At 58.5% G+C, this 16,947-nt stretch overlaps 1 protein-coding gene across 1 annotated transcript in view; it reads left to right on the plus strand.

Annotated features, from left to right (window-relative positions):
• The window catches only part of KCNQ1 (potassium voltage-gated channel subfamily Q member 1), a 340,175-nt gene that overhangs the window by 265,546 nt on the left and 57,682 nt on the right, over positions 1–16,947 (plus strand). The window contains exons 12-15 of the mRNA XM_069471839.1: positions 1,778–1,853; positions 5,285–5,379; positions 6,242–6,288; positions 7,180–7,241. Of these exons, the coding sequence (XP_069327940.1) occupies positions 1,778–1,853; positions 5,285–5,379; positions 6,242–6,288; positions 7,180–7,241 (280 nt within the window). The remainder of the gene's footprint in view (positions 1–1,777; positions 1,854–5,284; positions 5,380–6,241; positions 6,289–7,179; positions 7,242–16,947) is intronic.

Consider the following 16,947-nt stretch of genomic DNA (forward strand, 5'->3'; position numbering starts at 1 on the left):
CCGTCACCTGGCAGCGCACTCAGGGCTGCGTGGTCTAAGACAGCCTCATTCGCATGGCTAGTGGTTAGTGCTGGCGGTTGGTCAGGCCCCTCGGTTCTCCTCCACATTCCTCTCCAGCCAGCAAGCTCAGGCCTGTTCACACGGCCATGTTCCCAGAGCACGTGAGTCATGCACAGTGTAAGTTCCCCAGCATTCTTCGAGTCACTTAAAGTCACGTAAGGTCGGCCCAAATTCAGGTCGTAGCAGAGCTCCTCTCTTACTGGGAGGAGGCACACATGTTGAAGGCACCCACCTTTAGATCTGTTTCTATGATCTGTTTCTCCCCTTGGTTTTCGGTCTTTTGCGTATGAAAAATTGTTGAGGCTCAACGGCGCTGTCTCCTTACAGGTCATTTTATTTTCTTCTAGCAGAACGTACCTGGGCAGAGCACGCTCCAGTCAGGGATTGAGACAACGTGGGGCTACGTGACGAGGTCTCAACTGAGAGCCTGGGGTGTTGACTGGGGCTCCCCCTCAATAGCTTCTGTCCCCAGTGACATGAGTCTGCTAAGTCCTGGGTCAGCTTTTTTTTTTTGAGACAGTCTTGCTCTGTCACCTAGGCTGGAGTGCCATGGCGTCATCACAGCACACAGCAACCTCAGACTCCTGGGCTCAAGCGATCCTCCCGCCTCGGCCTCCCAGAGTGCTGGGGTCACAGGCGTGACCACCACGCCCAGCCCTAGGTTCACTTTTCACCCTCTTAGCAGCTGCTTTTTGCTCAGTTTCTCTGGATCTCACCCACCCATGCAGCTTAGGAATCCACAGATGCTTCCAGGAAAAATGGTGTGAACGGAGGCTCACTGCTCCGTGGTGCCCTGCTCACCTGGATCCTGGCCCCTGTGTCCTGGTGTCTTGCAGCTCTGGGCTCAGCAGCCCCACGAGCTTCTACCCTGTTCAGCGCCAGCGCCCGTGTGGCGAGTGGACGAAGCTGCTGGGGAGGAAGCGCAGCCTTGCGCAGGGGCGTGGCTCCCGTGGCTCCCGGGGCTCCCGTGGCTCCTGTGGCTCCCGTGTCTAGGGTCTGAGCCTTCGGGTCTTCCTCGTTCTCAGAAGCCTCCGGCAGCCGTCACTGTGGCCATCGCCTGTCTGGCCGGCGGTCATGGGCATTTCCGTGGGAGGGTTTAGCCAGGTAGCACGGCCAGAAGGGGAAATCCCACTGGTTCCATGTTGCTGTATTTCCTTCCAGTCCTTTCCTAAGCACATATATATCATCTCTTTTATTTCTTTTCCTTAATGATATTTCTTTATTCAAAAGGAACTTTAGAGGCAAAACAATGCAGCCCCTTAACGGAGTGGCTCAAGTAGTAACTGTCCCTTATTAATTTGTCCTCAGCTCCTACGTTTTCCAAGTGCTGCCTGTCTGTGGGGCTGTGGAACCTTCCAGCTAGTGGGCCTCAGGCATCATCTGCTTGAGGGGCCTGAAGGCCCAGGCTAGAGAGACGTGACTGTGACTTTGCCATGAGGCAGAGCAGCTGCGCCCAGGGCCTTGTCCCCCGCCCCGTCCCCTCCTGAGCACCCGGCAAGGCCAGGGTCCCTCTTCCCCTCACAGCTGAGGGGAAACCTTTCGCCTTTAAAGCCTCTTGCCCCTCGCCTCGAAGACCTCCGTCCCATGGGTCTGAACATTCTCCTTGTTTCTGGAAGGGTCCAGGCCACATGCAGCAGGGGTACTTGAACCTGGGACAGAGCAATGGGGACGGCCGACCGGGCAGCTGCTCACACCTCGTGTCCCTTCTCCGCTGCAGGCTGCGGGAACACCACCGGGCCGCCATCAGGGTCATCCGGCGCATGCAGTACTTTGTGGCCAAGAGGAAGTTCCAGGTCAGTCTGGTGCTGAGCCCCTGCCCGGCAGCCCTCCCGGACTCTCCCTGCCCCCAGCGGAGGCTGTCCCAGTCTCCGTCCCCAGCCGCCCAGGCAGGCCTGTCTGCGACCCAGCCCCCCACCACAGGCACCCTGTGCTGACGTCCTTATCCGTCCCTGGGAAACCTCCTCTCCCCAGACAGCAGGACCCCTGAGGGACGCCCCTGAGGACCAGCCCGAAGGGACGTGTGGCCTCCTCCTTCGCTAGTTAGGAGACAGCATCGGTGAGGGGCGGGTGGGTGATGGCGGAGCAACTCAGAGACGGTGTGGAGTCAGCCCCAAGTCACCTGGGCAGGAAGTATGGTCCCCAGAGCCCTCTCCCGCGCTGGCTCAGTGTCCCCAGCCTCCCCGTGCGAGCCGGGAGAACAGAGGGGCCAGCCCGTCTGTGGGAGGAGGGGTTCCTTTGGCATTCCTCCAGGGGGCCCCACAGAAGCCCCTTGGGGCCTCCAGAGTCCAAGGCCCCCTTCTGCTGTGGGGCCAGTCCTCGAGCCGGGGTGGCAGTGGGGGGAGGTTTAGTCCTCACGCGAGAGCACAGGTGCGGCGTAGGAGACAGTCGCTCTCCTTCCAGAAGGCGTAGACCACCCAGCAGGGAAGGTTGGGACAACCTGCCAGGGTGGTCCCAGCAGCACCCCTGCATCCGGCACCGGGCCCCCTCAGCAGAGTCCCCACCCGCCTGGGCCCTGGAGGGCCACCCCACAGCCTCTGGACTCCATGGGGGGTCTGGATGCAGACCCTGCCCCAGGCAGCCCTGGGCAAGCTCTTCCCCAAGTGCAGGGGCACAAGGCCCGGGGGCTTGCACGGGACTGCGTAGGCGCGCCTCGATCCCGCAGCCACCGCAAGCCCCGGGAGCAGCCCTGGGCCAGGCCGCAGGAGAGCAGCGTGTGGCCCCCTTGTCCTGGCCACCAGCCACCACCTCGAGGGACAATTTGCACACACAGCAGTCCCACGGTGGTGGTCTGCCGCCTGCCCTTCTGCCTACACCCTGTGGGGGGTCTCAACTAGACCAAGTCGTGCCACGGCCCCCAGCAGGGCCTGGGACTTCTCCCTGTCAAAACAAGGGTCCCAGTGAATGCCATTGTCGGCTGGCACCCGGAGATCTGCCTCGCTGCTCTGGGGGAGACCCGAGGGCCGGCTGGGACAGGAAGTGATGCAGGGGCACTGAGAGAGGAGGCCCCGGCCTCCTGGTGGCACCAGCCAGTGCCCACCCAGGGAAACGGCTGCAAGAACCCCTGGAGGGTCAGGTCAGGGCAGGGCAGCCCCCAAGGGCAGAGGAGACCGAGGGAAGGGCCCGGGTATCCCCTCGCTGGAGGGCAGCGTGGCCCTGACAGCTAAAGCCACTGACCTCGCCCCGGGGCAGAAGAGGTAATGGAGGGTCTTCCAGGGTGGGAGTGGCCCCTGGCCTGAGACGGTGGGCCACTGCAGGACAGAGCCTAGAACCCGACAGGGACTCCCAGGGTAGGCACTGGGCTTCCTGGGGGTGGTTTCCAGGGTCTGGTGGCACCCAGTGGAGCATATGGACCTTGTGGCTCCTGGGCGGGCCCAACTCCAGGGGTGAGGTGGCAGCTGCCAGCTCAGGTCCAGAGATCGTCTGCAAGGGCCCAGCCGTCCCTGTCCCTAAGGCGCAGGCAAGAAAACTGGCCCTTGGGGAGGAGCTGGCTGAGAGCCCTGCACTCCCTTCCAGGCTGGGGTCCCCTCTTCTGCTGCAGCACGTGGGCCAGGGTCTGAGAGTGACCCAGGAGGCTTCCGGAAGCAGACTGGGCAGCACCCACCTTCCCACTCTCTGCTGCTCCTGCACCCCAGGCCCTGGCGGCAGCGGAGCCCTTGTGGGGCACAGAGGCTCCGGCATGAGGATGGGGTCCAGGCGCCCTCCAACCTCCCCAGCTGGCTGTCGTCACAGGGGCAGCGTGGAGGGCTGGGGAGCAGGAGGCCTCCAGAAACCAAAGTCGAGGGGAGGGGGAGCCCTTGGCAGTGAGGAGCTGTGTGGGCTCCAGGAGCTACCTGCCCCCCACCAGCCCAGCTCTCAGGCCACCTCCCTTCCCCCACCCGCCCCTGCCCAGCTTCAGGGGCTGCGGACGTGGCGGGTGGCCCCCCTGGCTGCTTAGCTGGCCGATAAGTCCCTGGCCAGCCGCCCCTGTGTCTGGCCCGAGGAGCCAGAGCCTCTTAGCCCTTCAAGTTTGCCTTGAACTCCCCTGTCCACCGTCGGTCAGTCTGGACAGGCCGGCGTTATCTCGGCTCATCTCGGGCTCCCGCCACTGCGGGGGAAATGAGTTCTGGAGAGAAAGCCGAGATGGTCTCTCCAGCCAGGCCCCAGGCGGCCACTTGACAAAGGCCCCCGGAGCCCTGGCCAGGCCCCGGCGGCTCCCGGACAAGCCTCGGCGGCTGGGATGCCCCTGGGCTGTGGCCCTGGGTGTCAGTGGGCACTGCCAACACTTCCTGGGCTGTGCCCGAGGTGGGGCGAGGCGGGGGCCCAGGGCCCTGTCCAGACGTGCCCTCCCGTCACGCACACACGCAGACGCCCCTCAGTCCTCACGCGGGCACGTTCACGCTCTCCTGTGTCTGCAGCGGCCCCGGACACACCTACCCACCCCCGCCTGGTCCCGGCGCCCCAAGGCGCCCAGGCCATCTGGGGACCAGCACAAGGACTTGCCCCGCCAAGGGTCAGGCCTCCGTCACCTCGACACCTCACCAGGCACACCTAGAGGTGCCACACGCCTCATAAGGCCCTTCAGTCCACAGGAGGTGACCCCACGACTCAGGGCCACCTTGAACGTGTGTTGAGAAGAGGCTCAGCCACAGCCGGCTCTGGTTCTGGCGCAGAAAGGACCCCGGACCTTTCCCACCTTCCATCGTATTTATCCTCACTCCCTCCCTGTCGGGCAGACCCCAGATGTGGGCTGTCATCTGGGGTCCCCCCTGCCCAGCACTGGGGACTGCCAGGAAGGGCGCACGGCGGACCACCTGCCCGCCCCGAGAGCAGTCGGGGCTGCTGCCGGCGAGCTTGCCGAGGGTGGGGGTGGGGCCCGGCGGGCGCCACGCAGAGCTGAGCTGGGCCCGCGCCTGGGCAGTGTGCTGCTCTCCCGTCCCTCCGCGGGGCCGGCTCTTGAAGCTGTTTGAGAACTGGGGACCAGTGGCCTGGGAAGGGGAGCTGGCGGGTCCCTGCTGATTACTGGACAGGAAGCTGAGGCCCAGAGAGGCCAAGCCCATGGCCCAGGGTCACCCAGTGGGGACAAGCCCTGCTGCCACCTACGCACACCCTGCCCGGCCTGCCCATCACGCTGTGCAGGGGAGCTCCCAGATCTCACCCGCCCCGCTAGCGCAGACCCCGTCACCGCGCGTTCAGAGCCATGCCACGGCACAGAGAGCAGAGTGACATGTGTCTTTCTGGCCCACAGCAAGCGCGGAAGCCCTATGACGTGCGGGACGTCATCGAGCAGTACTCCCAGGGCCACCTCAACCTCATGGTGCGCATCAAGGAGCTGCAGAGAAGGTGGGCAGGCTCAGGCCCCAGCGATGGGGACACGTGGGCACCTGGGGGGGGGCGCAACCAGCGCCAGCCCCGTGGGGGCAGAGCTGCTCCAATCTGGGCAGGGCCGAGACCTGGAGTTCTCCCGCCCCACCTCGCCCCTCCCCTCCACGGAGGGAGAGCTGCTGGCCACCGCCAGCCCCCTGGGTGTCTCCGCTGTTTCTGCCCCTCCCGGACCTGAGAGGCCGGAGAAGTTTTGGGGACACAAGGGAGGAAAGCACCTGCCTCCCTCCCCGCTGGAGCAGCTGCCCTGGCCGTGCTCCCTACGATTTGGGGGTCGCTGTGCAGCCCAGCCCCCGCCTTCGCACCACACTGAGCAAGAGCCAGGCCCAGCTGCAGGAGGAGACGTGCCCGGCAGAGGCCCCCGCCCCTGGGCCTGGAGCTGGGGACCCTGGCGGTTGGGAGCCAGCGTGTTCTGGGCTCTGGCTTGGATCCTGCAGAGCTGGTTCCCATGGAAGCAGTGCCATCTGGGGGGGCCTGCACAGGCTCAGACCAGCTAGCCCGGCTCTGTGTTGCAGGGGTGTGGCTGGGAGGCTGTGTCTGTCTGGCCGAGGTGAGGCCAGGGGCTCAGGGCGCCCCCCCCATGGCTGAGCAAGCGTAAGGAGCAGCCCACCTCCCGCCCCTCTTCTCTGAGCTCCCCGCCCGGCCCCCCGGGAGCATGGGCGCAGGGGGCACCTGGAAGGTCTCGGGTGGCAGTGGTGGACGCCCCAGAATGGTGGAGGGGTGCACTGTCTTGCTGGGCACATCAGCGCACCTGCCCCACGATGGCTGGGCGTCACACGGTGCCAGGGCACAGCGTGAGCCGGTCTCTGTCTCCTCCCCCCAGGCTGGACCAGTCCATCGGGAAGCCCTCGCTGTTCGTCCCCGCGTCAGGTGGGTCCGCCGCCGAGCCAGCGGCACTCTCTCCCCAACCCCCGCCAGGCCTGCCGCTCCCCACAGTCAGACTCCAAAGCCATGGCGGGGGCGAGGCAGACCCCACCCTAAGCAAAGTGACTTCCAGGGGTGCTTTACAAAGATTCTTCAGTTCGCCTAAGAACCCACCTGGATCCCTTTAAATGTCGAACTTTCAGGGCAGTTGGGTGTGGACACGTGACCCCCGGGCAACTTCTCAGGGGGGTCTTGGCGAGGGAAGGGCCTGCGGGTGGGGCTTGGTGGGGTGAGCTGCCCACAGAACCATGGGCCATGTCAGGGCTCCGCCCGGCTCAGGTGGAGGACGCAGCAGGGAGGGTGCCAGTTCCCTGGCTCTGCGCCAGCTCGCTGTGTCCCTGGACAGGGGCTGTGAGCCTCACCGGGGCAAGGCAGTGGGAGGGCTGCTCCTGGGGGTTGCCCCCGTCCCCGTCCAGATGGAGCCGCAGCTCACAGCAAGGCAGGCACCTCCCCCACCCCTGCCAGCCCTGCCACCCCTGCCGCCTGGATCAGGGCCGGTGCCGCCCTGGGGGCAGAATGTCATGGGTTTGCACACGGGCAGGTACCCCAGCCTAGGCAGCCCCGGGCAAGGGGAGCCTGTGGCCACAGGACAGGTTCTCAGAGGTCACAGAGCGTGAAGGCTGGGGCAGGGATGGAGCCAGGTCCAGGCTGGCACAGCTGGTGCCCTGTCCCCTGTGCCACCCCCTGCTGTTCTCACCACAGGAGCCCTTTAAAAGATGTCCCTGTAGGTCAGGCCTTTCGCCTCTCGGCTGCCTCCCGCTCCCTGGCCCCTGCTCCACCTGCCCCGTCCCTCCCCCGCCACTGCCCGCCCCTGACATCGGTGCTCTGACCCTGCAGAAAAGACCAAGGACCGCGGCAGCAACACCATCGGCGCCCGCCTGAACCGGGTGGAAGACAAGGTAGGCTCAGCGTCCGGCCACCGCAGCCCTGGCCGTCAGCGTCCCTGGGGACAGCACAGCGTCACAGTTGCAGCAGCACGTCACTCTCCCAGCTCTGTCCCAAGCGTGCACACGGCCTCCCCGCTCCCTCCGTCCCGTGCTCATGGCAGTGCACGGCAGCTCCGAGCTGGGGCGCGGGTCCACCCCACGCCCGCTGGGCGTCGGTCCCCCTGGAAGGGGCCAGCTGGTTTCTAGTTCTCTGACAAGTGGCGGGAAGTGCCCACTGGCCCCTCCCTGGGGTTTCCAAGAGCTGCCATCACGCGGCGGGTGGGCAGCACAGTCCCACCTCTCGCGGTTCCCTCAGCCCCCAGCCCGCACGCACTGGGGGAGCCAGGGCCCTTCTGTGTGTTGCGGCCCCGTGGCTTCCCCACGCCAGGGGCTCTGGCCCTGCCCCCCGAGCAGGGAGCGGGACCTCAGAGTTGGGCACACGCGAGCAGGACCTCAGGGTTGGGCACACTCCAGGGCCTTCACGGTGACCCCGCTGTTTCCTGCAACCTCGCACAGTCTGCTTTCACTCCAAGAGGCTCCTGGCCACGCCCTGAGTGCAGGGGTGGTGGGTGCCGGCCTCCAGTCCCAGCCTGCCCTGGGCCCAGCTGTCTGGGGCCTTGGCATGGGCAGGGCGAGGGCGCAGAGAGATGCAGCGCCTGGCTGGGGTGGGCTCGAGGGAGAAGAGGTGTTTTCTGCTTGTCCTGAGCCCAGGCATGCTGGGGGAGGACTCGGCTTCGCCGGCCAGCCCCCTCAGCCCCCGCGTCTGCACGACCCCTGCGGTAGGGTCCTGCCTGGTCACAGTAACGGCTCCGCCTGGCCCCGCTGGGCATCTGGGAGGTGCAGGGTCTGTGGCTCCTCCTCTGTGCCCCGGCCGCCCAAGCCCCCACAAATCCAGACGCCAGGGCTTCGGCATGCACAGATGGGCCACCAGGGTGCCCTGCTCCCTGCCAGGATCTGTGCCCCGCGCCCAGGGTGGCCCAGGAGCCACAGGACACTCCGGGCCGAGGGGGCGGGGGGTTCTCAGGCCCACGGCTGAGCCCGCCGCTGCCCTTTGAAGTCTCTGTGGTTTGAAGCGGGCTGTTATCTTGCCAAACAGCTCGGCTGTCTACATGGACTTTATCTGAAAGTAGCTGAGAGGCTAAAAATAGAGGAATTTCGGTTGGGCAGGGAGTGCGTCTGCTGTGCGGTTTCCCTGGCAACGCCTGGCTCTGGCACACGTCCACCGCGGCACAGCCCGGCCCACGCTCGGGCGAGCCGGCTCCCCATCCTGCCCCGCCCCATCCTGGGCCCAGGGCCGGAGCATCACCTCTCCCCACCTGGCACAGTCCGCCCCTGGCCTGGGGTGGACGTGGGGCCCGAGACCAGTGGCTGGGAGCAGGCTGGCGGGGGGCCGGTGTTCAGGTGCCCCCTGGGACACTCGCTCGGGCCCGGCCCACCGGGGCTGTGCGGCCCCTGCACCCTGAGCCTCGCCGGAGGGCCTGGCCATCCATGGTCGGCACAAGCCAGAGCAGGGCTGTGCGTGACCTCTGCCCGGCAGGCGGCCCAGCGAAGGTGTGCCCGTCTGGCAGGGCAGAGGCTGAGCCCTGGGGGAGGTCTGCCCGCGAGCCCGGCCAGGCCCAGAGCCCAGGAGCCCGGTCTCCGCCGTCTGGCTCGGGGGGCGTCTGCTCGGCTTTCCCTGCTCCTCGCACGAGGGCACACCCGGCGCGGCAGCCGGGCACCCTGTGTTGAGGGCAGAGCTAGGAGTTTCCAGGCATCAAAGGAAGCCGTGCTAGAGCCAGGGCGTGGCACCAGGCCCCCTCCACTCCTCACACAGCCCGCGAGCAGCCCTGGCTAGGCGGCCTTTGTGGCCCGGCGCCTGTCACAGGCAGGGTCCTGGGGGCCTTTCGTGGGTGGCCCAGGCTGGGCATGAGCCTCCCGCCCCACAGTCCCCGGCCCCAGCCCCGCCCTGCCCCCACTACTGTTCCAGGCCTTTCCTGTGGCTCCGCCTCCTGCTGCACGAGACAGGCCACCCCCTTTAAGCCCAGACTGGGAACCTGGTGCCCTTTGGGGTGACAGTGGGTGGCTGACGGGGACATGGGGCCCTGGAGGGCAGCACCCCCTCTCCTGGGCTTGAAGAGCAGCCATCTCATGGCCCGCCGGGCTCTGAGCACGAGAACACAGCCCGAGAGTGACCAAGGCCGGTGTGGTGGGCTGCGGTGGGGCCAGCGCTGGCCTTGAGGGTGCAGAGTTATTGCCCGTCCGTCAGATCTGAGCAGCAAAGCGAGTGTTTTCCGGAGTCCCTGATCCCTGGGGGCAAGGTTTGAGAACAAAGCGGCCGAGTCGCGGGCCCCACCAGGCGCTGAGCCAGGGCAGCGCGGGGCCGGGAGGCTGTGCACGCACCTCACTTAGCGGCACTGGCTCTGCGCCATCCTCGTCCTGTCACCAAGTCCCTGTCCCGGGGTCCCCGAGTTAGTGAGCAGCACCCGTGGTCCACACTGAATCTCGGCCCCTCTGAGGGGTCTGAGCTGGACCCAGGCTGCCCATCGAGGGGTTGACAGAGATATGCTGACCCGGCCGGGCAGGTGGCAGCCTGCCCAGCCCCTCCCCTGCCCGATGCCCCTTCGGGGACAGACCCTGGGAAAGGCCGCCTGGCCCAGAGGGCATGGCAGCACAGCCTGGGCCGCCCGTCACTGTTATCAACACGGCCATCGGGACCACGAGCAAGCCAAGCGCAATCCTGCTGACTTGGGGAAGAGGGGACAGGAAGTCCAGCAGCCACTGGCCTGTGGAGGCCCGGCGGGCCCACGACACCGCCAGTGCCAGCCGGCCTGCCAGCTCAGCCAGAGCCCGTCCGTCCCGGAGGCCCCCTCCCCTTCCCGGCGCCCCCCGCTGGCTCGGGGCCAGGAGGGAGTCAAGGCTGCGGCCCCCAGCTGCTTTCTCAGCTCAGCCCAGCCGCAGGGACGAGGGGCCCGGAGGGGAGCGGGGAAGAGGCCTCGGGGACGCGCAGCTGCCGGGCCCCCACTCCTGGGAGGGGGTCATTCTAGGGCTCAGGGAGGCCTGGAGTGTCCCCTTGCAGGGTTGCCGTGGAGCTTTTTCAGGCTTGCCTCGGTTTCCCTAGCAGGGAGCCCCTCCTCCCTTTGTGTCCGGGCCAGGGGCCCACCCTGGGGAGAGGGGGCCCATGGACGCCCTTCTCGCCCAAGCCCCGCGGTGCAGCCTTGTGAGCACTCTGCTTGGCAGCGCATGTCTGCTCCAAAACGAGCCGCCCACCCACCCTGCAGGGCGCCCCCCGGCCCCGGGACACCGTCCCGCCTGCCTGGCCTGGCCGCTCAGGCTCGGCCTCACTCTGGGGGGTGGCGAGCAGAGGCGTCATGCCCGCCCCACGCCCCACAGACGGCACCCCAGGCGCGTCGCGGGGCTGCTCCCTACCCGTGCCCTCAGCTGTCGGGCTCTGAGCTCCTGTTTGTGTGCACTTGCTCTTCCACGGTCATCCTCCACTGTTGTCTTCTTCGTTCTGGAAAGGACTCTTACTTGCCCAAATAGGTCCTCTTTTACAGGTGGGAAAACTGAGGCCCAGAGAGGTTAAGTGGTCGCCTGAGGCCACACAGCCAGTTAGGTGAAGGGCTGGTTCCAAGGAGGCCACAGACAGGTGGGGGAGGGGAGGGGGGGACAGAGAAAACAAGAAGGTGTTTCCTAATCACCCTGCGTTTGGAAAGAGGCCGGGGGCAGAGGGCTGGGGTTGGGGCAGGGCCGGCAAGGTCGGCCTCAGGGGGTGGACGATTCTGAGGGTCCCTGCAGCGGGAGTCCTGAGGACGCTGGCCCTGCGTGTTCCTGCCAGCCCCAGGGCTTCAGGGGTCCCAGGCAGGGCTCAGGGCCAGCAGCGTGGGCTGCCCTGGGGGGAGCCGATGGCAGGGCCGTCCCGCCCTTCCTCCTGAGCGTGGGTCCTCAGCTCTGTCCCCAGGACCTGCCACGGTGTTGACGGTGTTGACGTTGGGCCCTGTTTGTTTTGCAAGCTCAGCTCACACTGCTTTTGCTGATAGGAGCACAGTGGGCTGGGGGGCTTCTTTCTTCTCTGTTTCAGCCGGAAATGTTCACAGCCTAGAGCCGGACACGGGGGAGTCCCAGGTTTCTGGGCCCCAGTCAGAGGGCGCCGAGTGGGAAGAGGCCGCCACCTGACACTGCCCCCACCGCCTCCTGCCCCAGGAGCCGGGCAAACGTGCCTCCTGGACGACAGCCCACCCTCCTGAGGCGGGACGCGGGCCCCAGCTCCCCCGAGCTTGGCGTCCGCCCCCAGGTGCTGCCCCGCTGTCCCTCAGCCCAGAGGGACCCCCGTCCACCAGGCCTGCGGGCTGGACCCCAAGGCCTTGTCAGCCTGTGCGGGGCCCCCAGCTCCGCCCCCAGAGCGGCCCAAGGCCAGCGCCCTCGCTCTGCAGCCCAGCCCTGCTGAGCTCAGGCCTTGGCCCTCTCTCGCTCGGATTATTTTCCCAGCCACCTATGTGGTCCCCAGCCTCTCCCCCGCCCGCCAACCCTTCACGTCGTATATTATTTCTCGAGCACTGCTGAAATCCATTTGCTAATCTTTTGTTCAGAATTTCTGTGTCAATATTTACGTGTGAGATACATGCATAACATGATTTCCTCTGCTGGGATGTGCTGGTCGGGCCGGGGCATCGGAGGGGCGTGAGCCTTGCGGGCTGTGCTTCCCATAGCTGGGAAAGGCCGTGCACGTTCGGGGCTTTTGTTCTCTCCTCGGATGCTTGGTGGAACTTAAAGGGTGAAGCCGGCCGGGGCCTGGTGTTCTCTTTGTGGGAAGATTCTTAATTACGGATTCAGTGCCATTCACAATGAGGAGGAACTCGGGTTTTCTGTTTCTTCTTGCCTGGGCTTTGATAGATGGTTGTGAATTCTAGGAGTTCATACATTTCATCTTAGTTTCGAGTTCATTGGCACTTGTGATCATTTCCACGCCAGTCGTGTCGGCATCTAGACCCTTTTTGTCCCCAACGCTGTCCCCTTGTGCCTTCGCTCCCCTGCCCCCAGGTATCCGTCAGTTCTATTAAAATTTTTAACAAAAGTTGGCTTCGTTAATCCTCTCGACTGTGGGTTTTGTTCTGTTTCACTCACTTTTCTTTATTTCCTTCCTCCCATTCACTTGGCCTTGGCGTACTGCTCTTTCTCTCCTTCTTACGCGGGATAATTATTAACCTTCAGGCTTTCCAGCTGTCCAAGGTAGGCATTCAGGGCTGTACATTTTTCCTCTAAATGTCACTCAAACTGCATCCCCCGTGCTCGGGACTCGGCATTTGTTTTCAATCTCCATTCGCTTTTGTATTTTGCTCAGCTCCGTCGTGACCCCCCGTTCATCTCAGGAGTTATTTAGCAACGTGACTTTTGTCACTGCTATAATCGTGGCAGAGCTTTCTAGTAATCTTGCTCTGTAACGTGAGAGAATCCGGCTGCATGATGTCAACCTTTAGGAATGTTTTGGCGTACGATTTATGGCAAAATATGTGATCGATTTTTGTGAATGTACCTTCCGTGCTGGACGCCAGCGTCTGTCCTGACGCTCCCGGGCGCGGCGCGGCGTGGCTCACGGCTCACGTCACCCGAGGAGGCTCCGGGCCTTCTGCCTGCTCCTGGGAACGTTTTTATCTACTCGATCTGGCATTACCGAGAAGGCGTAGGGTAAATTTGTTTAACTTTCTAAGAAACTTCTGAACTGTTTCCAAAGGATTTGTACCATTTCATTTTCCCATCAGTAATGCACAAAGGTTCCACAGCCTTGCAAATACATGGCCTTTTTTAGTTCCGCCCGTTTAGCGAGTATGTAATGGTATCTCATTGTGGCTTTGATTTGCATTTCCCTAATGACTAATGATGCCGAGCCACTTTTCATGTGCTTATTAGCCATTCATAGTCTGCTTTGGTGAAATGTTTATTCAACTCTCGGGCCCATTTTCTAATTAAGTAGTCTGTTCTATTATTGAGTTGCAAGAGTTTTTTACATGTTCTGGATACAAGGCCTTTATCAGATCTATGACTTGCAAATATTTTCTCCCGGTCTGTGGCTGTCTTTTCATTTTCTTAATCGTGTCTTTTAAATCACAAAAGTTTTAATTTTAATGAAGTCCAATTTGTTTTTTCTTGCATGGCTCATGTTTTGGATGTTCTGAGACCTCTTTGCCTAATCCAAAGTCATAAACGCTTTTTTCCTATTTTTTTTTTTCGTCTAGAAGTTGTATAGAATTAGCTCTCACATTTAGATCTCTATTTATTAGGAGGTAACTTTGGGGTGTGATGTGAGGTAAAGTCTGAGTTTGTTTTGTTTTGTTTTTACTTTTGGAGATGTGGCTGTCTCGCCACCACGTGCTGAAAAGACTCTTTTTCCTCCATTCAGTTATGGCATCTTTGTCAAAAATCGATTGACCACAGACGTATGGGTTTCTTTCTGGATTCTCAATCCTGTTCTGTGGGTCTGGGTGCCTGTCCATAAACCCACACTACACTGTCTTAATTCCTGTAGCTTTACAGTAAGTTTTGAAATCAAGTAGTGTAAGTCTTAAATAATTTTCATCTCTTTTCAAATTGTTTTTGTCCATTCTAAGTCCTGAATTTTCATATAAATTTTAGGTTCAACTTGTTTATTTTTGTCAAAAAAAAATAAATTAGCCTGCTGGTATTTTGATAGGCATTCGAAAAACTGGCATCTTAACAAAATCATATCTTACAGTCCATGAACGTGGTATAGCCCTCCATTTATTTGATCTACTTTAATTTCTTTCGGTGATGTTTTGTAGTTTTCGGTATATAAATTTTACACTTCTTTTGTTAAATTTATTTCTAAATATTTCATTTGTCATCCTGTTGTTAATAGAATTATTTTCTTAATTTCATTTTTAACTGCTCATTACTAGTATGTGGAAATACCATTAATTTTTTATATCAATCTTGTAAACCGTGACCTTGTGGTTATTAGTCTTAGTAGTTTTTGTTGTTGCTATTGATTCCTTGTGATTTTCTACATATAGGGCCATGTCGTGTGCAAATCACGACAGTTTTACTTCTTCCCTTCCAATCAGATGCCTTTAATGTCAGTGTTTTGCCTAAGGGCACTGGCTTGAACTTCCGGTAAAATGTTGACTAAAAGTGACTCAAGTAAGATCTTGCCGGAAAAAGCATTCAGTCATTTGCCATGAAGTGTGACGTTAGCTGTAGGTTTTCCATAGGTGCTTTTATCGTGTTGAGGGTATTTGCTTCTGTTCTTAGTGTGTGGAAATCTCTCATCATGAATGGCCATTGGACATTCTCAGATGCCCTCTCTGCGTCTGTTGAGAGGATCGTGTGGTTCATTCCTTGCTCTGTGGATACGGTGGAGACACTGATTTTCAGGTGTTAAACCCACCTCACATGTTGGGATAAGTCCCGCTTGGTCATGGTGTATGATGCTGGATTAGGTTTGCTGACATTTTGTTAAGAAAGTTTGTATTCATAAAGGATTTTGATCCATAGTTTCCTTCCCTTGTGATTTTTTTTCTGACTTTGATGTCAGATTTTTAAATCTTTTTCTTTTTAATCCTATAACTGTATGTTCTAGGTTTACTACTTGTGAACACTATATTACTGGGTTTTAAAAAATCATGTAATAATTTACACTTAATTTAATTGCTAATGTATTTGGATTGATTTCTGGCAATGTATTTTGTGCTTTCCATTTGTACTAAATTTTTAATGTTTATTTTTTTCCTCTTCTTGTTGGGTTATTATTTCTCATTCTACTTTTCCTTCTCCTGGTTCTGAAGTTGTATATTCTATTGCCCTTCTTGTGGAGGTCAACCTAGAACGTTCTAAATGAATGTACGTTAGAGGTAATCACTGTCTTTACCCATATCTTTAATGAAACAAGGACCTTGCACTTTCTCTTCAGTCACTCTCCTCCTGACTTACATGCTTTGTTGTTGTATATTTTAGCTCAATCATGTTTATTTTTTAACCCACGAATTGGTGGTGTTTTATACAATCAGTATTTGTTTAAATTTAACCTATTTGTCTCTTTGTCACTTGTCACTTCTTTTTCATCTCAGATCTTAAATCTGGGATCACATTTTTTCTGGCTGAAGTATTCATTAGAATTTCCTTCAGTGAAAATCAGAATCTCTCAGATGTTATTTGTTTGACAACGACCATTTTACTGTCGTTCTTAAAAAATATTGCTGCCAGTTATAAAACGCCAGGCCCTAGCTTACCAAAACTGTTTTCTCTTAGCACATTGAAAATGCTATCGAACTGTTCTTTTACCTCCACTGTTACTGTCGAGAGAGAAGAGGAGGAGGTACCGCGGCTCCTTGGGAGGTGAACGGTCTTTCTCCTCAGGCGGCCTTTGAGGTCTTTCCTTTGACCGTCATCTTCTGCATCGTCACTAGGATGTGTTAAGAGGTTTCCTTTGTTCTGCTCAGGTTACTGTGGTTTGGTGTCTTGCATAGGTTCTGGATTATTCCCAGCCAATATCTCTTAAGGTTTTGCTTCAGCCTCATTGTTTCCTTTCGGAATTTTTATTCCACGTGTGGTAGAATATCTCACGCTCCTTCCTGTCTCCGAACCTCTTTCTAAAAATGTTATCGCTTTGTCTCTCTGTACTGTATTCTAAATAATCTTCTTATTCATCTTCCAGTTCACTAATTGTTTCTTCAGCTGTGTTTAATCTGCTGTTAAACCTGTCCAAGGACTTTTAAATTCCAATTGTTATTTTTTATTTATAAAAATTCTGTTTGGTTCTTATTCATACCTGATAGGTCATTTTTATTGTATCTTCCTCTTTACTTATATATTCAAACTGTTTAAAAATCTCTTGAAGTGTATTAAATATGGCTGTTTTGTATTTAGTTTTTCTAAATTCCAGTATCTAAAGTCTGCATCGCTGTTTTGTTTTATTTTTTCCTGCTGGCCCTCATTCATAGTGTTTCATTTCCTTTGCTTTTTTTTTTTTTTAATTGTAAGCTCATGTAGCTTGGAATTTATCTGTGGGAAGTCTTGAGGCCTGGTGTGAAGTTGGGGTCCTCAGGAGGATTCATGTTTACCTCCTCCGTTGCCGCACACACGGATGTACCACCAACCTGGACTTGGATTCCAGGCTCATGGGTTTCCAGACCACCCAGGTGGTGTGAATTGCAGCTTCCAAGCTAAGCTTGGACCGGCTTGTGAACGTGACTTCCCGGGACAAAACTTGTTCCCCTCCTCTTAGCAGTGAGGCAAGTTCCTTAGCAGTCTTCTCGGGGAGTGGGTGCTTTGTCACTGAGCCCCACGCTGAAGATAGAGCCCTCTGAGGGTCCCAGCTTTATGTAGGTCCCTGCCGTGAGACCACCCACCTGGCGTGGGCCTGGGCTTTGATGCCTAATTATCCGTCCCTGGTGAGACTGTGAAAATCAAAGCTCAAGTTCACCCTATTCATCAAAGGCCTTCAGGGCCCCCCTCACCTTTGGGGGTTCCACTTTCGCTGAGTTCTCAGCTTCTAACCTTCTTTACTCCCTGGTCAGCTCATTGGTGCTGGACACAGATATGATTTTAGATTTTCTAATAGCCACTTTAAAAATAATTAAAAGAAATAGGTGAAATTAGTTGAAACAATATTTTATTTAATGCAATAGACCCAAAATATTATCATTTCAATATATAATCAGTATTTAAAAATCTGTTGGAATAGTTGACA

The sequence above is a fragment of the Eulemur rufifrons genome, chromosome 6, assembly GCF_041146395.1.
Source record: "Eulemur rufifrons isolate Redbay chromosome 6, OSU_ERuf_1, whole genome shotgun sequence".
Classification (NCBI taxonomy): Eukaryota; Metazoa; Chordata; class Mammalia; order Primates; family Lemuridae; genus Eulemur; species Eulemur rufifrons.